The sequence below is a fragment of the Rhinopithecus roxellana genome, chromosome 5, assembly GCF_007565055.1.
Source record: "Rhinopithecus roxellana isolate Shanxi Qingling chromosome 5, ASM756505v1, whole genome shotgun sequence".
Lineage (NCBI taxonomy): Eukaryota > Metazoa > Chordata > Mammalia > Primates > Cercopithecidae > Rhinopithecus > Rhinopithecus roxellana.
In genome coordinates this window covers 134,006,705-134,030,081 of record NC_044553.1, presented here as the reverse complement: position 1 = coordinate 134,030,081, position 23,377 = coordinate 134,006,705, and the positions used below count along the sequence as shown (strand labels likewise).

Genomic DNA, 23,377 nt, shown 5'->3' with positions numbered 1-23,377 from the left:
TTGAAGCACAGCTAAGTCCCGTAGGTTTTCTTCTTTAAATGTTCATCCATCATAGCTCTGTGTTTGCAGCAGAGGGGGTTGTGGATGTGAAAGTGTGAACTTTGGGAGCCAACTGGACTGGAAGTCAGTAACTCCAAATCTAATTTTTCCTTTCGTTTGAAACTGAGCCTTTGCCTTCAATCGTCTTTAGAGTTATTAGTGTTCAGGAAATCAGAATATGTTTCAATTTCCACAGGCTCACCAGCAGAAGCAAATCACACTTATAAAAACAACCTACCAACAACACAAATGTGATTTCTTTTGGTAGGGAACAATAGCAGCAGTGGAATACAACTACACTGACCAGCAGACATTGGATGCCATATATGTCAGAGAAACATATTATCTCATTTAATCCTAAGAACAACTCCAAGACATAAGTAATATTTTACAGATAATGAAACAGAAGCTTAGAGCTATCTCTAGAAAAGTTAATTAAGCCAAGAAACCAGGATCCGAATCTCATTTCAAATTCCAGGCTGTTAACAACTGTACTCTACTGCCTCCCATACGCTGCTCTACAAGGCATAAATAATGAGATCATTGTTATTTAGTGATCCTTGATGCATACAACTTGACATAGAATACCATGTCACCACTACCACTGCCATCACTATCTCCTCCACCACTTCCATCTCCACCATCACCACTGCCATTTGCTGAGAACTTACGAATATAAGCTATCTCAGGCACTGGGAATGAGCTTATCTCCTCTCAAAAACAAACCATGCAAGCAGAGATCTTATCTGTCTTGTCCACTGGTGTTATCACTGGTGTCTAGGGCAATGTTGAGCAAAATGGACATTCAATATATATGTCATGAAAGGGTGAAGACAAGTTATCTGTCTTTGAGAGAGCTACAGAAAGCAGAATATACGAAAAAAGGAAAAATAAAACAAGGAGGTAGATGGCAGAGTCAGCTGAGGAGGTGAGGAAGGGGCAGCTGGGAAGGACGCACCAAGGCGAGACACTAAAACCGAATCTTGAATAAAAGGCAGGACTTAGGTTCAAGAGGCCTAAGGGCACTCTGCAGAGATGACATGGGTATGCAGGAACAAAGAACGGGAAGCATACGTGTGGAGCAGTCTGTGCAAAGCAGTGATAGGGTATGAAGAAGGCAGGAGACAGGAGAGAGGTCATATTGCAGAAGGCTTGAATGTCAGAGTCAGGACTCTCAACTTTATCTTGTGGGCACCTGGAAGCCTTCAAAGATTTCAGAAAAATGGGCCAGGTGCAGCGGCTCAGGCCTGTAATCCCAGCACTTTGGGAGGCCGAGGCGGGCAGATCATGAGGTCAGGAAATCTAGACCATCCTGGCCAACATGGTGAAACCCCATCTCTACTAAAAACACAAAAAAATTAGCTGGGCATGGTGGCAGGCACCTGTAGTCCCAGCTACTCGGGAGGCTGAAGCAGGGGTATCACTTGAACCTGGGAGGCAGAGGTTGCAGTGAGCCGAGATGGCGCCACTGCACTCCAGCCTGGGTGACAGGGTGAGACTCCATCTCAAAAAAAAGAAAAAGATTTCAGAAACGTGGTTTGAAGAACTACTTTGGAGATGATTTTTAGAAGTTGTTTCCTGGGCCTACTCACGTATTTCTTTAAGAAGAACAAATTTAGACAGTTTGAAAATTTCCACTTGTTCTATGTTCTAGTTCAGTCTTCTTTTTCTTCAAGAAGAACCAATTTATACTTGATATTTTTCAAAATATTATCTTTCATCTACTTTTTAAAATTGTACATAGTGTGCACAGTGTTCTCATAATTTTTCACTCTCCTATATCTACTTTTAAAGTCTTTCTCTTATTTTTACTTCTCTTATTTTTCTGGCAGAAGTATGTTTATTTTCTTCTTCTGGGTTCCCCTGACCCAAGCTAAATAAGATTTTGAACTTAACTAATTTTATTGCTTGCTTTTCACTTTATATTACTTTTCTTCTTAATTTCCTTAAGTCTGTTTTTCTTAGCTTTGTTTTATGGTTCCTTTTCTAACTTCGTGTGATAAAAGCTTACTTCAGTTATGACAAATATGTGGCCTATTCACCATTCTCAGCATCTTCCCTGTCTGTGGCAGATGCTACTAACCTATCAAAGCACTCTTTTTTGCTGAGCTCAGGGAAGTCCTCACAGGTCTTTCCAAAACAACACTGGGCAATCAGCTGAAGCCAATTTATCTATTGAAGCCAATTTACCATTTGTATCTTGGTTAATTTCTTTTTCATCTTTCACTATTTTAGTCATGAAAATGATGAAGATTATGAATTTACCTTTGAGTACATCTTTGACTCCCTCCCTCCCTCCTTCCCTTCCTTGACAGACTACCTTTGAGTATATCTTTGCCTGACTTCCTTCCTCCCTCCCTTGCTTCTTCCCTTCCTTCCTTCTTTTTTTTTGAAGAGTCTTGCTCTGTTGCCCAGACCGGAGTGCAGTGGCGCGATCTTGGCTCACTGCAATCTCCACATCCCAGGCTTGAGTGATTCTCGTGCCTCAGCCTCCCGAGTAGCTGGGACCATAGGTGCCATGCCACCACGCCTGGCTAATTTTTGTATATTTTGGTAGAGACGGGGTTCGCTATGTTGGCCTGGCTGGTCTAGAACTGAACTCCTCACCTTCAGTGATCCCCACCTGCCTCAGCTTTCCAAAGTGCTGGGATTACAGGCATGAGCCACTGAGCCCGGCCTTTATATTTAATATCTCATTTTAGTGGAAAGTGGTCTGAGACTGAGGCATGTATGATTTCTACTTTTTGAGGATTTAATTGAAACATTCCAGTTTAGAAAACTATTCCACAGGATCTCTGTAGGGCACAAAGTTATATATCTATTGATTTACTCTTATTAACTAACCTCTTTCTGTCCTTATGTTGAGTCTTATTTGCCTATACTACTGGCTATTATTTCTATTCTCTTTTTGTAATTTGTTATTTTAGGTTGAATCTGTCTTTTCTCTCATCATTTTCATCTTTGTATACTTCTTCCTCAAATTTTTGGCATTTGTCTTTTAGTTTGCAAATTCAGTTTTCTGCAGTGGCCAATTTCTATTTACTGTCTTCAGCCCAATTTTTCACTTAGGTAGTTCTCATCTCTGTGCAATCCTCCCTGACTGCAGGCCCCTTGCTCCTATATGATAGCTTTGTCTAGTTCTCCACACAGATGCTCTCTACTCTTACATTTTATTAAGAATACACATTAGGTATTTTTAAAAATATTATTATTTATTGCTTAAACTCATTCCAGAGGTAAGAAGCCTCTGAATCTTCTCCATGAAGACTTTTTTTTTTTTGGAGACAGTCTCTCTGTTGCCCAGGCTGGAGTGCAATGGTGTGATCTTGGCTCACTGCAATCTCTGCCTCCCAGGTTCAAGCGATTCTCCAGCCTCAGCCTCCTGAGTAACTGGGATTACAGACACACGCCACCACACCCGGCTAATTTTTTGTATTTTTAGCAGAGATGGGGTTTTACCATGTTGGCCAGGGTGGTCTCGAACTCCTGACCTCATGATCTGCCTGCCTCAGCCTCCCAAAGTGCTGGGATTACAGGCATGAGCCACCGTGCCCAACTGAAGCCTCTTTTTAAGCTATACCACCTATTCCCAGGACCCAAGATTTTCCAGTATTTGCTCATCCTTAAAGAAGGTCTAAATCTGCCAAGGGCTTATATTCACGGAGAAACTGATGTGGATGGATTCTATCAGAGGTTAGCATAAATTCCTGCCAAAATCTTTTAAAAAGGGGTTTTCATACTCAGGTGAAGGAGGAGGGAAGTGAGGGATGGGAAATATCCAGCAATTATATTACAATTTCAACAACCATTTTAACATCCGAGGAGGCAGGCACGAGAAGTCAGATTTTAATTAAAATTATGCCAATAAGAATCAGCAAAGGAAGACCCATCATTTCATGGCTCTCCTGTAGCTTTCCTCCCCACTAAGACACACACAATCATGCAGCTTTTGATTAGGTGTGGTTGTAGCACCCATGCCTCTGACTGATGTCACTGTCCACACCAAAAGCAACCCCTAGGACCTCCTAATGCACCACTGAGGTCCAAATGAGGAGGGTTAGTAGAAGACAGACAGTCTAAGTGGCAGAGCTCCTGACTGGTACTCACATCCTTTCTACCCTCAGGCCCTGCCCCTCACAGCGAGAGGATATTATTGTCTGTGGTATTCCAGGTTTCCCTTTCATTTCCTAGACTGCACTCTCCCAGAAGACACTATACAAAAGCCCTCCATGTTGTTCTTCAATCCAGTCTTCCTGTGCTGCATCTAACAGAAATTCCCCCAGCACCTCTAATATGAGTGGCATTAATTCTTCCTCCATTTAAGTGGTAAAACTGGTATGGAAAAAGAGAGGAGTGAGTGAGTTCCTAAGTGCATACATTGTATTTTCTTCAAAAGCAATATTTTAGGATAATTAATCTGCCATTTGCTGTACAGACAGATGTAGATAAATAGATGGGCAGGGACCTTTGAAATCTGTGATGTACGGGGAAGAGTCTGAGGTAAGCACAGCGGGTGAAATGAGTTCCAGTTTGAGCTCAGCCACTGACCACCTGGGTACCTTGTTGTACTCATATCCCCACAACTATGCCTAGATCCCTTTATCTTCTACCACAAACATTTTATAATTACCTACCTTGGAAATGCATAATGTAGAGAATCCTACATTAAGGATGAATATGTTACAGATTCAACTATGCTTCTTGAAACTGCACATAATAAAAGGCTGGCAGAACATGGTTAACCCACAATATGGTATCTTCTATGCTCACCTCAAGAACTTTTGGACAATTATTAAGTCCTAATTCCTTTGCCCTGAAATCTTCTCACTTTAATGACTCATGTTAAAAAGATAACATTTTTAAGCTGATGTTTATTTTCATATTGTTCTGACATTAATCTCTTAAACATCTGTCATCATATGGCTGACCTCACCAAATGTTCAGGTAACATTAATTGGGATTTGGTGCTACCAGGCTACCCAGTCCTGATGGCTTTCCTCCCTGCTAATCCCTAGCAGCCTTAAACAACCACTGTCCTGGGTGCTGACTCAGAATAGTAGTTACCACCAACTTCCACTCAGGTCACCCTGATGAGAATCACCTAAGCCCTGGGTAAAGAAGGTCATCTCAGCTATTTAAGGAAGAGTACTGCAGTTCAGTCTGTGCTTCTTCAACAGTTTTCTTTCTTCAGAGAAGTCTCCCAGGTTACAACAGCTTTGGTCCCACCCTTTCAAATTCATTCAGTCTGAGTTTTGCCCTTGTGCCTGGCAAACTTCAATCTCCTCAGGTTTCTTTCTCCATATTTCCTGGAGAGTATGATTCTGGCTCTGAAAAAAGGTCATTTACAAGGAAGAGACAGTTCAGATGCATGTAGTTGTGTGTAGGCTGTCGTCCTTCTCAGTTCAGCTGACTGCTTGGAAGAAATACCACAAATAGTTTTGAAAGGAGGATCTGAAGTGGGTACTAAATTATGAAGTGTTGCAAACATTGGAGAAGAAAATCTAGAAAGATTATTGGCACTATGAAAATGGTAAAAAAAAAAAAAATCTAAATCATTCCCTTCACAACTGACAAATGAGATTTAGCTAAATGAAATATAAGTGTATGAATCTGAGAACGACAACAAAGAACTGCTGGGACAAGAGAGGCTGAGGAAAATGGCTTGAAAGCATCAGGATTAAAGAGCAAATGTGCTCATAAAAAAGCTTTCAATGGAATAGACAGAAAACAAGTCATTTTGGTTAATTATTCAGTAGGGACACTGGGTTTTGTTTTACAGATGGGAAAATGAAACCTTTAGAGGGAAAGCAACTTGAGTATTATCATAAAGAAACAGGACCCCACTGTTCTGATTCTCAACTCCCTTTGCACCAAAATCCAAGTGACATTCCATCTTTAATGTTCTATTCTTCTCTAAACTCAAAACTCAACCCTCTAGGATGTGGAAACTTTGATGCTCTTGGAAATTGCTTCTATATTTGTCTAATGCCAACTTCTGTGTTGGAAGAAGTTTGAAGTTCAACCCAAAAACACACGGCTTGGCACGGTCCAAAGCTCATTACAACTTCTCATTAGTTGTGTCTCTTGAGGCGACTATGGCATTCCTGAGTGTGACTCAGTATCACCAGTCATAACTGAGGGTTCCTGATTAATCTGAACTGAGCCAGAGCAAAGGCCACAGTAAGATCCAAGCAAATGAAGCAACACATCTTGTAGGAAGAAAGTGAAAAATTTACATGAAAATTTCTTGAAATGCCATCTTGCTACTAAGCATAATAGTACCTAACACTGATTTAGCATGTATTATATACCAGGCACTGTATTTGTGCTTGACATTCATCAATTCATTTATTTATCTTAATAACCCTATGAGGCAGGTACTATTACCATTCCCATTTTAAAATAGGAAACTGAGTCACAGAGACGTTGAGTAACTTGCTATGCTGGCTAGGAACAAGAATTACTTTAGAACAGTGAGAATATATCAACTGATACTCAGGATCCTGATTTCGAGAGCCATGAAAAGTTTCTCTAGATTAAAAAGATTACTTCATCAATCCAAATAAAGCATGGGGTTTTAGTTCATAGTAATGTGCCAATGACAGTTTCCTAGTATGGTACATTCCTCAAATGCACCACGGCAATGTCAGATGTTAACAATGGAAAAAACACTGGGCAAGTGGTAGGTGGGAATTCTTTGTACTACCCTTACAACTTTTCTGTAAATCTAAAATTAATATAAAATACAGTTTGTTTGTTTTAAAAAAAAACTTTATCAGGATACTTCATAGGGGGAACTTTTCATTGTTCAGATGAAAAGCCATGCTATTCTTTTTCCTAAAAGTTAGAAGAATATCTGAAAACACTGGGGTCCTTACAATGCTGTACATTTTACACATAAGTGAGAGAATGTTAAAGTCTTTATTAGTACTAACTTAGCTTCAGAGACTTGTCCTAGAGTTTTAAAGGCAAATTGGAAACTATTTCCTGGAACAATGCCTCACAGCATGCCTTTTGATACCTGGATTATATTACTTAAATTCTGAAGAAATCTCTGCTTTTTCCCCCCTTCTGTGCATTTTTGATGTTGAGTTGTTTCCGGTTTTCCCACACTCTTGCCTGTCACAAAGAAGAAACCACAAAAATGCTGCAAAGCAAAGTCTGTCCAAAGAGCTGCAGTTCCATCTCAGGAGGCTGTGGAGTTCTCCCGCCAGCAGTGAGTTCAGGGCAGTAGCAAGCAGCGTCTTCAAATGCCCAGCCCTGCTGCCTGGGCCCACCTCTCCACCAGCTAGCCACACAGGCCACCAAGGGCCCTCTGAGAGTACTAGCAATAATCACAGAATCCACAAGGGGCACACTGGCAAATTCAACATTCACATTTGGCTCAAAAATTTTCCCAGTTAACTATGGGCTTTCCAAATCTGTGAAGGAGAGTGTGGTTTTAGAATGCATATGATGGTGACCAAGGCTTACTGAGTTCCTACCTAGGCTGGGCCTTACTCTATGTACTTCACACATATTAACTCTGTTAACATTTAACAACTGACCTAGGAGGTAGATACTCTTACTGTTTTATTTTCACAAATGGAAACATGAGGAAGCTGAGACTAAGAGATTAAGTAACTTGTAACTTGCAGAAGGTGTCAAATTAGTAAAATGTGACCTGAGGATGTGAATCCAGGCAGTCTGGTTGCAGAGGCTGCACACCTAAGGATTTGACTCTACTCTTTCCAGGGTGAGAAGACACACAGTTTCCTTTCTATTTTGCTGCTGGCATTCAACCACAAACTGCAGCCTTTCTACTGCCCCTTCCTACTACTCCAGAGAGTTCTGCAGTCATTACAATGCCAGCTCTTCCCAGAACAGGGCTTGGTACTTTAGTGGGCACTGAATAAATATTTGTCAGATAAATGAATAATGGCAGCAATATAATTAATACAGCCACAAGGGATTGTTTTCTACCTAAATCCAGAATTTGATTTACCATCCAAGGAGGAAAAAACAGTAATGACTTTTTCTATGTTCTAGGATTCTTCTCACAACTAACATTGATCTTCTGAAGGACAAATGAATGAGGAGCCTCAATGACAGCAAGAGAAATACACAAATGTCCACTACACAAAAACACAGCAGACAATGCCTGCCTCTTCCAGACATCTCTGAAAGTTCCCCAAGTTTAACCTGAAGAAGGGCTGCTAGAACTAATGCTCTTCACCATTCTATTTCTAGTTCACTGGCTAAAAAGTGGCTGGAGGTAGAGTGAAGGATTTTGATGTACAAAAATTTGATTCAGGAAAGAAAACGTCCTTTTGGTGTAAACGGGTAGACTACAAAAGGTATTAACAACACCGTTGCTACACAGAGCTTGCTGACTAATGTCAATGAGGTTATATCATCCTCCTAGATGAAATCTCAATCCTAATATCTTCCAATTCAAATGCTTGAAAGTGAACAAACCAAGGGGAAGCAGGGTGTTGAATTTTGTATGAAATTGAAAAGATCTGATTCTGCAGGGCTTGTCCCTGCCACAGGGTGGTGGCCATCTGCTTGTTTCAGCAGTTCCCCGGGAGATTCTATCTGTAGCCTGCGCTGAGAACTAGGGTTAGCCTTTATTTCCCAGCAGGTGTTCTTGTTTCCAGTACTTCAGTATGAATGGTCTTGAAGAGTAACAAATAAAGAGTACTATTAGCTTAGAATTGATAAAACTCAGTAGAAATTGAACAGAAAAAAACTTACTTGGAAGCCCTCTGGGATGTTGCCCTTCTGAGCACTTGTTTGTGGTTGGGTGGGGGTTTGGGGACCAGGGAGGCACAAGAACTTGGAGGTGGTACTGCTTTTTGTGGCAGAGTGGTTGGCTTCTGGCCACTAGCTGTGGCACTGGAAATTCTACAACCTGCATCATTATTCATTGTCCATAAATTGGAGTTAGGTAGTGTCTGGCTGCCAAAGATTGCCTACAAAAAAAAAAAGGAAAAAAAATGATCGATGGACATCACCTTCACAACCCATTTACTTTATTAACTAGTCTGTAATCCTGTCAAGGGACAAAAAGAAAAGGAAAACTGTTAAAGTTTTTTTTTTTTTTTTAAAGGAAAAACTTCTCTAATGTTGCCAGTGCAGCTCTAGGTTCAGAGAAGGGGAATATTTTGAAGCAGAGTTGAAATGGTCTTGCTGAAAGTACACTGGGCTAGGAATCAGGGCACCTGGGACACTAAGTGTTGGCCCACATGCGTGAATTAGAAAAGCATTTGATCTCTCTCATTGCAGTTTCCATAATTATTAAATTCAACATGTTTTTAATGAATGTCTCTTTTGAGGCGTGAAGTACTAGAAATAGAGCACAGAATAAAACTGTCTTGCAGCTTGACTTGATTCCTGCCCACTTCAAAACTCTGAGCTCCTCTAGAAAGTTTGCAGGCAGGAGGCAAGGGGAGGAGTCAGCATGGCTAGGGCATGGTGAACAAATACAGAAAGATGAGGCTGCCACAGGAACCATGAGCCAGGCCTGGTTATAATCTTTAGGGGTAGTTCAGAATTCCAGCCTAGAAACACTTTGTTGACCTAAAGATTAACATAAGATTTTACATTTGAAAGCACTTTCAAAGTAAAATTACTATACAAATGTTTGTTATATGAATACAATCGACACAAGGATATTTTTGCTCAGAGGGTAAGCCTATAAATAAATAAAGACCTAAAAATCACCATCTAAACATCACAAATGCCAACATATATAATTAGGATGCAAAAGTATACTTCCTTCAAGTAGACGCTTAAAAAGTTCATACAACTTATCTCATTAAAAATAGTCTTTTTGTGTCTCAATTTTGTTACTGGTCTTTCAATACTGCTTTCAACATGCATTGTAAAAACTTTACATGAGAAATAATATTAAGAGAAAAATAACATCATTGACAAAATACCTAGTATTTTTTATTAAAGAAATTTCTGGCAATTGATTTCCATTTGTACATACAACATGTAAAGGACACATGGCGAGGCATGATGAAGTAATATGAGATGCTTTTAGGAAATATTCATCTTCTAGACAGAGTTTGCTAGTATTACTTTTGCCCTTTATGAATTTTATTTTTTCAGATTTAAAAGATGAACAGGGTACCTTTAGTAAAATGTTAACCAACCCTTCTATATGCATGACTTAAAATGTCTTATTTTCAGGAAATGTGTCAAAGGTCCTAGGCTAAGTAGATATGAGAGGGGGGTTCAGGGGTCTTGTGTGGAGTAAATGTGTTTGACTGAAATGCTTGACAAAGAACAAAGAGATTTCAGAGTTAAAGGGTCTGAGCATTTTCAATCGGACCAATCTGACTGAGATGTCCCCAACCTGTGTAAACCACCTGAGGGAGAAACCGACGAGCCGCAATTTTTCTCCATCTCTGATCCACAGAAGAGGAACAAAGACAAAGCCAGGTGCGGTGGCTCACACCTGTAATCCTAGCACTTTGGGAGGCTGAGACATGTGGGTCACTTGAGCTCAGGAGTTCGAGACCAGCCTGGGCAACATGGCAAAACCCCATCTTTACAAAAAATACAAAAATTAGCTACACATGGTGGCGCATGCCTGTAGTCCCAGCAACTCAAGGGGCTAAGGTGGGAGAATCTTTTGAGCCAGGGAGGTGGAGGTTGCAATGGGTGAAGCACCACTGCACTCCAGCCTCGGTGACAGAGCGAGACCCTGTCTCAAAAAAGGGGACGGGGGAGAGGAACAAAGACAGATCCAAGGCCACAGGCAAAGCCAGGAGGGAAGCACTGTTGAGCGTGTACACATGAGGAGGTTTCCGGATGGTCCAAGAGAATCAAGGAGCCCTGACCCTGCTCATGCAGTCCTCCTCAGGACAAGCAACCAAAGCTTCCGGCAGGAGGCAGCCTTCTGGGACAGGGTCTACAACAAACCCTTTCTTTGCAGTTCCTGTTTCCATATTTGAGGGCCTTAAAATCTGTGCGAGAAACTCAACTGGAAGTAAAGAGGGACACAGGAACAGGCTGCCCCAGGCTTCTATTTTCCCCACTACATCCTAATAATTGAGGTTAGGTGTAAGGAGTGTTTGAAAAGTGCCTCATTCAAGATGGGAAGAGACCAAAAATCAGAGTGAGGGCTGAAGAGTTCTACATTGAGCCATCCATAAAGAAATTCCCTGGGTGAGTAGTAGAGGAGGGGCAAAAAATGTTGTTAGTTAAGAGCTCTTGGAAATCAAAATATTCTTTATTAAATTATATATTTGATGTTGTAAGGGAACTGCCATTGAATAGAACATCTATTCAATACATGTTGCCATGGTGACAACTATATTTTTTCAAATTCATCATCTTCCCCCCCAAATCTGGAACATGTAAATACAAACGAAATAATGAGTGAAAATAGCAGGTTCAGAACAGTTTTAGTGAGCTCCTATTTTTGTTTTTTTAAAAAGAAGACATACACACCATATATATCTATATATATAGATATATATGTACACACACACTCTCTCTCTCTCCTAGTATCTGCACAGAACAATTCTGGAAGGATACACAAAAAACTGGTAGCCTTCAGGGAGAAGAATTGGTTAGCTAGGGGTCAAGGTAGGAGGGAGACTAACTTTTTACTATATATCATTTGTATCTTTTGAATTTTACACTATGTGCATATAGTTATTTATTACAAAAATAAACTAATTATTCAAAAGACAAAAGAAGTCTAATTCCAATAACATTTAAGGAGGTAATAAATTATCTGTGACTACAAATCAAGATACCCAAGTGACGCCCAAGTTTTAACCATCTGGGTATAGGATTCCTATTGGATTGGGCTGAAGAAGGAATTAACTGTTCAGCACTGGCTACAAAAGCAGATTAGGTCATCAGTGAAAGGCAGAGAGACCCAGAGTAAATGGAAAAGACATAGCTTGTGGTCAAATGTACCTCAGCTCAAATGCAGGCCTTGTCACTTAAAAGTGGGTGATCTTTTCAAGTTAACTTCTCAGCTTCAGCTTTCTCATAAGCAGTTAAAATTACTTCACCTTTAGAAGATGAGGAGCTTAATTTAAAAAAAATTACTTCATTGGCTTTTTGGAAGTCAAATGAAGATCATGTAGGTAACCTTAGCCTAGGCATTCAATAAGAATTTCTTGAAATAAAGCAAAGACCTAGGCACACAGCAGGCACTCAACAAATGTTCCATTCCTTCCCAAACTTTCACCTACCTCAGTTCTACTGAGAAACTAAAGGATGGAATGACAGAGAAGTCCACCTATCAGGAATGCTTTGTGAATGGTAGTTGCTTATGCATTTCTTCAACATATTTTTCCAGACTTACGACACTCACTAGTTGTGAAAGCAAATTCTTAAAACGAAAACATATGTTTAGGCTCCCCAGATCATATTTACTCAATTCTCTCTGGCAGAAATAATCTTTTCCTCTTCTGAATGCTTAGAAAAATGTATTTGTATGACTCATCACAGTACATTCGACCGTGTATTATAGCCATTTACGTGTGTACTTTTTCTCTGTTCTGGGTGATTCACACTGGAAATGGCTGAATTTATATATGATTAATTTTAGTTTCCCCTACAGTAACTAGTACAAAGATGCTTAATAAATGGAAAAAAAAAAAAACCAAAAAACAAAAAAAACCCAACCCCAACTATTCATCCTTGTTTAGCGAAAACTAAATTCTTACACAACAAAATAGGTAAATGTGTATTTAAATCCAGATGTAATCTTGTAAAAGGACCATTTTCTGGACTTTGAACAGTGCCTAGGGTGTTGTTTGTGTCCATCTCATACTCAACCACAAAATACGTTAGCCCTTCTGCAGACCTCCAACAAAAATCACTTCACACCTTCCGAAATGCAAAATTTGTGGTAGGACCTTAGATACTGATGTTTTATATAAAACTAGTTTTCACTTCAAACAATAAAATAAAATAATGTAGAAGAACTTACTGCCTAGGAAACTGCCACTTGCCTGGATACAATTGCTTCTTCCTTTCTTCTTAATATTACTACTCTGATTTTGTTTGGGTCATAATGTTTGCCCAGCTAAAGAAAACATATTTCTAAATCTCTCTTTTACCTAGGGATAACACATGATCTATGTTCTAGACAATGAGATGGAAACAGCAGTTTCTGGTTTTGGGGAAACAGAAGTTTTTGGGAAAGCTCTTTAAAGGGCACACTTGGCCGGTGCACATCTTGTGTCCTTCCATGTTCCCTGTTCTTCCCACCTAGAACACGGATATCTAGCAAGAGGTGGACAGGCATAGGGTGAAAGGTACTTGCTAAGGATTGCACAGGATGAAGACAGAAGGAGCATGGGTTTCTGATGGCACCATGAAGTCTGCAAGAGCCTATTTCTAGATTTCTGACTATGTGGGAAAAAAGCCCCTCTAACTTAATTAAACTATTGGTGGGAGAGAGGGTTCTGTTACAAGCAGTCAAACGGAATCTTAACTGATACTAGAAATAATTCTCAATCTACCACAGATTCAAGCTTGCCTAAGCCTCAATACAACAAACATGTAGTGCATCTCAGAAGGCAGATACTCTTTCCAAATACTGTAAAAGGCCTCTAGGTTGTGACTTGTGGTTTGGTGATTATACTGTAATACACTGAAAGGATAATGAAATGATTATAATTGCATACCATCTGAAACTCCAAAGAGCCAGTAATGTAGACAAGTCCCCAGGTGTTTCACCAAAGCCAGGGCTAAGTGGGAGGGGATTAAAGCAATCAAATCTGATAAGAAGAAACCCAGGAACACACTCAGGCAATGTTAAAAGCAGACATATAAATGGTTGTGTGTAAACTAGTGGCAGAAATAAGCCTCTCCAGCACCCCAAGAGCCCTGTACTGGCCCCAATCCTACAGCCCCACCAACTGAGTTGCTCCATCATGTGAATTGTTCTGTCCTGATATTCATTCATAAAAGGGCAGAAGAATTATATGAAGTTCTCTCTAATAATTTGTAAGAAACATGAGGTTTCAATACACAATATTAACAACACAGGCATAGGAGCTGCACCATCATTAGTCAATGTCCTGGGAATAAGAAAGCTGTGTAAGCACTGGCCTCCACTCAAGACCTAGTCAACATACACTCAGCATATACATGACTTTTGCTTCTTTGCTGGGTGTGGGAAACAGCCATGCTACAGCAAGAAGACTCAGAGAAAAACCACAGTTTGAGGGTTGGCTTGGCCCCAGGCAAAAGACTGGAAAGGCCCTCCTTCTCCCACAACAGAAGGGTGCTCATGGGTGGGAAGGGAAAATTTCTGATGGACAGAACACAGACTGCAACTTGGAAGGTTCCGGGGAAGCAAGATCTGGGCTCTCTTACTAGAAAGATAATAGCATTCAGAGATTAAATTCTGGGAGGATTTTTTTTTAATTCCTTCCAGAAAAACACTCCTTTTAGCCTTCACTCAGGCTTCTTCGTGATAGAGCAGAGCTGGATGCCTCTTCGTAGTGAAATAATTCTGTAAATTCATTTTTTTGAGAATGAAGGGGGATAAAGTAGGCAAATGCTACTCTCTATTTGTGTAGGTTAATGTCTCTTTGTGACCCTTTTACTCTAATTTCAGATGAGCAAACATTTCTATGCAGTATTCTCCCCACAGTAGATTGTGTCCCAATTTGGATAAAATTCTCATGACATATACAAAGACACTTCTTGTCTGTTTCTCTCTGGAAGATAAACAGAGATGGTACATTTTCTTGAGCATGTAAGTTACTAATCACTCACCTTCCTACAATCAGGCCAAGACTGTACAGAGCAAAGAACACATCCCGACTTTTATGCAACCCTGTGATGCTGTAAAAACCTTAGGGCCAAGGTGAGAGTGAGAGTAACTGTTTCTATTTTGGCAAAAGTAAGCTTCCAAAAGGCCTTTGTCTCACACTGTATGGAGTTCTTGGCTGTCTTCCATTCACAATGTTTGTCAGCTGGGACAAGACTGGGGGCTGAGCAAGAGAAACAGTGCAACTTTTCTGGTGCTGTTATAAAGCACTGGGCAGTACTATGACCCCAATAGGAATGGGGCAGCAATCCAGAAGTTGCTACTCTTCATATAGAGAGACCAAGCACACAAATACCTAAGACAGGACATGGAACTGTCAAAGACGTTGAAAGCCTTCCGACATATCCTCTTATTTCTAAAACCAATTACAAAGCTCCCCCTCCTTTAGTGAGTATGAAAGGAGGTTCTTACTACTTCAAATGACCTACTCTTAAGGATATAAAGACAGATGCTTACCTGGACAGAAAAATTTCGAAACTATTATTCACTAACCAACTGAGATCAGTGTGATTCTTCAGAGAGTCCCTAAACTAACTGTACTTGCCAACATTTAAGAAACACTGAAGATAATTACAACTAGATATTCAAATATACTCAAAACTGAGCTTGGACTGGTGTGTGACATGACCAGCAAAGTGTAGCTATGACACAGCTGGCTAAGACTAGGGTTGCAGTTCATGACCACAAAAGCCAGTGAAACCAAATTGCCCTAAGACATCACATGGGTGACCTTCCCTCATTAGCAGCCACACCTTCATCTAGCGCAAAACCATTCAGACACTGATTGATGCTCTGATGCAAATTCAGACTCAGATGACCATACACTCTACTTTGCTTTACATTTGTTTCGTATCTCCTTCAATGCCCAGCACTGTTTGGTCACACACACACACATACAAAGGCTGGCAGACTGACGTTTTTCTTTTTGAAACAGATTTCTTTAATAAATGTTCATTAGAAGTGTTAAAAATGATTTATAATTCTGCTCTCAGAGATAACCTGTTAACATTTAGATGTTTTTCTATGTATATACAAACATATTTTCTATGTGTATGTATGTTTTTCTGTGTGCTGACAAAAAATGGAATCATATGACACCTGATGTTTTGGAGCCTATTTTTATTTCATTCAAATACCTATTCTGAGCATTTTCCCCTAACTATAAAGGTAGACCTAGACTGCTGCTTTTAATGGCATTTTTCCTACTATGGTTTATTATACTTAACCAATCATCAATGCTATAAATTGACACACTGAGGTACATCTATATTTGAAGCTATGGAAATATGTAAATATGTTCACAGTGATTTTTCTTTTTTTTTTTTTTGAGATGGAGTCTCACTCTGTCACCAGGCTGGAGTGCAATGGCGTGATCTCGGCTCACTGCAACCTCCGAGTCCTCAGTTCAAGCAATTCTCCTGCCTCAGCCTCCCAAGTAGCTGGGATTACAGGCATGCGCCACTATGCCCAGCTAATTTTTGTATTTTTTTTTTAGTAGAGACGGGGTTTCACCGTGTTGGCCAGGATGGTCTCGAACTCCTGACTTTGTGATCCGTCCGCCTTGGCCTCCCAAAGTGCTGGGATTACAGGCATGAGCCACCACACCTGGCCCACAATAGATTTTTGAGTTTAAAAAAAATAAAAATAGGCCGGGCGTGGTGGCTCACGTCTGTAATCCCAGCACTTTGGGAGGCTGAGGCAGGTGGATCACGAGGTCAGGAGATCAAGACCATTCTGGCTAACACAGTGAAACCCTGTTTCTACTAAAAATACAAAAAATTAGCCGGGCATTGTGGTGGGCACCTGTAGTCCCGGTTACTTGGGAGGCTGAGGCAGGAGAATGGTGTGAACCCGGGAGGCGGAGCTTTCAATGAGCTGAGATCACGCCACTACACTCCAGCCTGGGTGACAGAATGAGACTCTGTCTCAAAAAAAAAAAAATTGCCCCCCCCCATATCTTTTTATTTTTTTCTCTTATTTTCCACAAATAGAAAAGCACCCCCAAAATCTTATAGCTCCATTTTGAAACACCATGTGTATGTGTGCGCGCACACACACACACAGAGGCATATATACACACACAATCAGGTTGTTACCAATTTATTTTGCTTTTTAAGAATAGTGTTGTGATAAACATCATGTTAGCTACACCTTTTCACATATGCTGGATCATTTCCTTAAAATAATTTCCTTAAAGTAGAATAGCTAGATCAGAAATCTCTTTATTCTTCTGTTTCAAAACTTTTTCATATATATTCCCAAATTGCTCTCAGAAAAGATTGTACCAATTTATATTTCATCAGTATGTTTGAAAGGAATCAATTTATTTATCATTCCTTTGATTACTATGAGAAAAACAGCTTGCACCTGATGAAAAGCTAGCTCACAATTGATGCTAATGTTGTTTCTTGTCCTATTTACGTTTGTAAGATACTTATGCCTTTGGACAAACATGTCAATAATCTACACAGATATTATTCTAAAGAATAACCATTTAGGCTAGGCGTGGTGGCCCACACCTGTAATCCCAACACTTTGGGAGGCTGAGGCGGGCGGATCACGAAGTCAGGAGATCGAGACCATCCTGGCTAACACAGTGAAACCCCATCTCTACTAAGTAATACAAAAAATTAGCTGGGTGTGGTGGCATGCGCCTGTAGTCCCAACTACGCAGGAGGCTGAGGCAGGAGAATGGTGTGAACTCGGGAGGCGTAGCTTGCAGTGAGCCCAGATCGAGCCACTGCACTCCAGCCTGGGCAACAGAGTGAGACCCCGTCTTAAAAAAAAAAAAAAATTTAATCCTGGTATTAATCATTCTTTTTATTCTTTCTTCTCATAGCTCTCTCTAGTAATTCTGAACAAATTAATTTGCATACCATATTTAATTGTTCAAGTATTAGTTTAAAAAATGTAGCTAATTAATACTTAATGAGCCTTGAGCTTCTCCTAAAACACTTTCTTTAATATCATTTTAATCAATTTCTGTTTCTGGCATGGGAGGTTTAAGTAAAACCCCCAAGTTGAAATCATAATGCTATGTATATTTACAGTTAAAAATAATACGTAAGAGATATTTGCATATCCATGTTCATTGATGTATTATTCACAATAGCCAAGATGTAAAAGGAGCCTAAATGTCCATCAACGAATGAATGGAAAAAGAAAATGTGTTATGTAGTACCCACAAAAATTAAAAATAAAAAAGTAAAAAAAGAGAAAACGTGGTATGTATATGTGTATACACACACAATGAAATGTTATTCAGCCTTAAAAAAGGGAATCCTGTCGGCCGGGCGCGGTGGCTCAAGCCTGTAATCCCAGCACTTTGGGAGGCCGAGACGGGCGGATCATGAGGTCAGGAGATCGAGACCATCCTGGCTAATACGGTGAAACCCCGTCTCTACTAAAAAATACAAAAAACTAGCCGGGCGACGAGGCGGGCGCCTGTAGTCCCAGCTACTCGGGAGGCTGAGACAGGAGAATGGCGTGAACCCAGGAGGCGGAGCTTGCAGTGAGCTGAGAGCCGGCCACTGCACTCCAGCCTGGGCGGCAGAGCAAGACTCCGTCTCAAAAAAAAAAAATAAATAAAAAATAAAAAAAAATAAAAAAAATAATAAAAATAAAAAAGGGAATCCTGTCATACACTACAACACGGGTGAATCTTGAAGACATTATGCTAAGTAAAATAACCTAATCACAAAATCATTCCACTAAGCATGAGGTAGTGAAGCTCACAGAAAGTAGAATGGTGATTGTCAGAGGCTGGATGGGAAAGAGGAAAACCAGGGAGTTGTTCAACGAGTATGGTTTCAGTCATGAGACATAAAAAAGTTCTGGAGATCTGTGGTACAGTATGCATGCAGTTAACAATACTGTACTGTATGCATAAAAATTGTTAAGAGGGTACATTTATATGTTTTCTACCTAAATGAAAAAAAAAGGTGATACACAATTATAAGAGCAACAAACTTTTGACTTTCTTTTTTTGAGATGGAGTTTTGCCCTTGTTGTCCAGGCTGGAGTGCAATGGCCATGATCTTGGCTCACCGCAACCTCCGCCTCCCAAGTTCAAGTGATTCTCCTGCCTCAGCCTTCTGAGTAGCTGGGATTACAGGCATGCGCCACCACACCCGGCTAATTTTTTGTATTTTTAGTAGAGACTGGGTTTCTCCATGTTGGTCAGGCTGGTCTTGAACTCCCGACCTCAGGTGATTTGCCCGTCTCAGCCTCCCAAAGTGCTGAGATTGCAGGTGTGAGCCACCACACCTGGCCTTTTATTGGCCTTTTATTGACCTTTTACCATGGGTCTGGCATTGCTTTAAGTGCTTTATCTTATCTCATTTATCCCTCCCAATCATATGACCTGTGTCTCCTCATCATCACCATTTACAGAAGAAGAAACCAAGGCACACAACATGTTAGGATATTTGTTCATAACTGAAGAGGTACTGAGTAGTAAGCTGGGATTCAAACCCACGGAGTATGATTTAAGAACCTCACTATACTATGCTGCCTTTCTTATTTATGTTATGCTGATTCCCTTTTAAAGCAAACATATCTAAAGCAAATTTATTTAAATCATATCTCTTTTCTAAAGAAACCTAGCAATGTGTCCAGTTGCCACCAGATGTATATAAAGGACAAATTTCATTCACCTTGCTCCAAGATCATTCTCTTTCTTGAGGAGGAAAGGAAAGGCTGAAAAAATATGACTGTCTGTAAGCAAATATTTGTCACTTATTGTTAAAGTGGAAGTGTGAGTATGTAGAAAGACAACTTCAAAGGATCAGCCATGACCCCAGATAGAAAGCTCAACTGGCTAAAGAAAGATAGTTCTGCTTCATTTTCAATTGTGTGTTTTATCTTTCATTTGTTAGTACTTATAATAAATTATTTGTATATCGGGCCTCATTTTCCTAATGTGTCTGTATCCTACGTGTCCTGATTACTAAAATGAAATAATTAGTCAAAGGCAATCTCTAAGTTTCCTTTACAACTTTGAGGTTATAAACATCTAACTTGTCTCTGTCTTCAAATGTATGATTTGTTTTGTTTGGCCCAGGATCTCACATGGTTGGTCTACTGTGCATATCTTGCACAGACCTTACTGTCATGTATTCACTAAGTACTTTTCCCCTGGCTGCCACCATTTCAGATGGATGGATTGAAGTCTTTCATTATCTCACACAAAGTTACTGCTGGGAGTCCCTCATATACCTACAGACAAACAGAAACAAACCACAGGCCAAGGAGTGAGGGAAGAGAATGAAACTGGTCACCAGACAGCTGCAGCAAATTCACAGGATCACATTGCACAACAAACAAGATGAATCCTGAGCAGTTAGTATGTGAACAGTTGCCTCTTCATACCCACAGCCAAGCAAAGTTCTGAATCTTAATTGATTACATTGAGCCTTTTTTTTTTTTTTTTTTTTTAAAGATTTGTGTATACGAGAGTATATAGCAGTGCAGCAGCAATAATGCTGGAATGTCTTATCTGACTGGTAAGTGTGTAAACGAAAAAGAAAATGAAGAGTCAATTCTGTCGTTGGGGAGGACGGTAGAGTGGAAAGGGGCTTTGGAAGTCCTCTGACCTGGTATGAATATTATCTCCACAATTAGGCAGCTGTGTGATCTTGGCTCAGTTACTCAAACTCTTTGAACATAGATTTCCTCATCAGTGGAACGGAGATAAGACTACATCTGGTGCAGAGGAAGCATTCACTGTATGTTCTTTTTCCTGTAAGATTCCAGAAGAACATTCCCCTAGCAGCAGCTTAGAAAGCAACATGATGATAACCAGGGGACTTATGTTACTATCAGTAATAAGTTAACACAATGAACGAAAGTCAGTATTGAATAATACACTAAGATCAGACTTATATGGTATTGAAAAAGCAAGCATAGGCCGGGGGCGGTGGCTCATGCCTGTAATCCCAGCACTTTGGGAGGATGAGGTGGGCGGATCATGAGGTCAGGAGATGGAGACCATCCTGGCTAACACGGTGAGACCTCGTCTCTACTAAAAATACAAAAAATTAGCCGGGCATGGTGGTGGGCGCCTGTAGTCCCAGCTACTGGGGAGGCTGAGGCAGGAGAATGCCATGAACCGGGGAGGCAGAGCTTGCAGTGCGCGGAAATCACGCTACTGTACTCCAGTCTGGGCGACAGAGCAAGACTCTGTCTCAAAAAAAAAAAAAAAAAAAAAAAAAAAAAGAAAGAAAAGAAAAAGAAAAAGCAAGCATAATATGAATTAAGCAAACATGTCATCTGTGGTAGTCACATTTGTAGACACCTGTCACGTTTCCTGGTGGTCTTCTGAAAAACACCCATAGAAATAAAATTAAAATAGTATTACCAGTAACAGTGTTGAAAGGACAAAATAATAATTAGAAAATTCATTCCTATATTATTAATAACACAGAATTAATAATAACCCATACAAGTGCTCCTAATATCCAAACCTCTAGAACAAATGTCAGGATACTGACATGGATTGTTAGGTGCTAATCCTATTACTTAATAAAAGTACAAGGGAGGGTAAAGTATGGGCATTTCCAAGATTGTTAAGCCCAAGAACATCTTAGTAAGATATTTCTTTCATTAAGAATTGAGGTAATTGGGATAACATCTAGGCCTAAGTTCAGGAAAACTTTTCTTTTGAGATGGTGCTTATGAATAGGAGACTAATGAAGACACCTGAGAAGAACTGTTCAAACATAGTTTCATAGAAGTCCATAAATACTTGTTGGCTAGGTATGGTGGCTCACGCCTGTAATTCCAGAACTTTGGGAGGCCGAGATGGGTGGATCACAAGGTCAGGAGTTCAAGACTAGCCTGGCCACTATGGTGAAAACCCCATCTCTACTAAAAATACAAAAATTAGCCTGGCGTGGTGGCGTGTGCCTGTAGTCCCAGCTACTCAGGAGGTTGAGGCAGGAGAATCGCTTGAACCTGGGAGGCAGAGGCTCCAGTGAGCCAAGACTGCGCCATTGTACTCCAGCCCGGGCAACAGAGTGAAACTCCGTATCAAAAAAAAAAAAAAAAAAAAGTACTTGTTGAACGTATAAATTGCAAGTTAAAATTTACGTAATAGTACTTATAGTTGCTGTTTATTGAATGCCTTATTAGTAGGAGGCAGCATATAGCATAATAGCCAGGAGCTTTGATGCTGCAGGCTGACAGACCTGGGTTCAAATCCCAGTTCTGCCAGTTATTACTTATGTGACATTGAGAAAATTACATAAATGATACTATGCTTTTTCATCTGTGAAATGAGGCTAATAAGAGGGTAGCTTTTGTAAAGATCCACTGAGATAATAAAAAAAAGAATGGCCACTTTGGTGCTTGACATATGATAATATCAATATCACATCCTGAGAACTACAATCATGATAACACACAGGTATATATCATCATCTCCAAATTAGAGATAAGGAAAATGAGGTTCTAAAAGTTTGAATAACCTGAGTCATGGACTAGACAGGGCCAAGACTTAAGCTGTGGGTTATCTGACTCCAAAGCCTGTCAAGAGTGGCCTATTTCCAAAACAACTGAATGCAGTATTATTTCATGTATTTTCTATGTATTTTCATTAAATAAGAATGAAAGAGTTTGGCTTGGTAAAACCTACTGAATCAAGTAGTCCTAGGAAAATCAATAAAACTAAAAGCTAGACACTAAGTATGAGTTCCTGCTAAAAGTCAAGTGGAAAAATAAAATAGAACAAAAGAACCAACCAAACAAACAAAAAAACAAAGAATCAATAGGTTATGACATTAAGTTCTGGAGTCAATATGCTCCGGAACTTACACACACACACACACACACACACACACACACACACACACACACACTCCTCCCCTCTCATGCCCCAAGTCCAATCTTCCTCTCTGATACACCATTATAAAGATGTATCAAGACACCTCCTGCATGGCTAGACTGTTCGCCTGCTCTTTGTGCCACACTGAGGAGCTAGCATGTTATTGCCAGCTGCTTGGAAAAAGACAGAGTGCCTGCTGAATTTCTCTTTCTTTCCCCTCCTCCATAACACAAACACACAGCAGCTGAAGGCTTGGCGAAACAGAATTCATACCTGCAGGAGGAGGCAGAATTTTTTTAGGCACATGCAATGAACTTTTAAGAGCAAAATAACAAGACATGGTTCGGTTTACACGGGAATCCTTTCCACACCTGTGGGATTGCACATATACACACATAGCATTAGCAAAAAGCTTGTTACACACTGCACTCAAGATGTTACCAGCAAACTGAAAGACCTCTTGATGTGAACACTGAGTTGCTCCCAGTCCTACCTGTTATAGGAACATTAGTTTCTGCTAGGATTATTGAATCCAGATTAGTTTGGTAAACTTGGGCATGGTGGGAAGCGAGAAGTAAAGAACAGATGGGGCAGAAGGATGACAGAAACTTAGGATGCACCGTTTTCTCCTACCTTGAGTTATTTACTAATGTTGAAAATTAAGTCTACTAAAAATTGAAGGGGTTTGGAAAAAGACCGGAACCAGTGAAGAATTA

The 23,377-nt window shown here is 40.2% G+C and overlaps 1 protein-coding gene across 17 annotated transcripts in view; it reads right to left on the bottom strand.

Annotated features, from left to right (window-relative positions):
* TTLL5 (tubulin tyrosine ligase like 5) overlaps positions 1 to 23,377 on the bottom strand; it is a 296,207-nt gene that overhangs the window by 66,746 nt on the left and 206,084 nt on the right. For 16 of the 17 annotated variants that reach the window (XM_030929811.1, XM_030929823.1, XM_030929817.1 and 13 more), the window contains one exon: positions 8,776 to 8,993. The exons of the other annotated variant lie outside the window; for it this stretch is intronic. In XM_030929811.1, the coding sequence (XP_030785671.1) occupies positions 8,776 to 8,993 (218 nt within the window). The remainder of the gene's footprint in view (positions 1 to 8,775; positions 8,994 to 23,377) is intronic. 17 annotated transcript variants of the gene reach the window in all.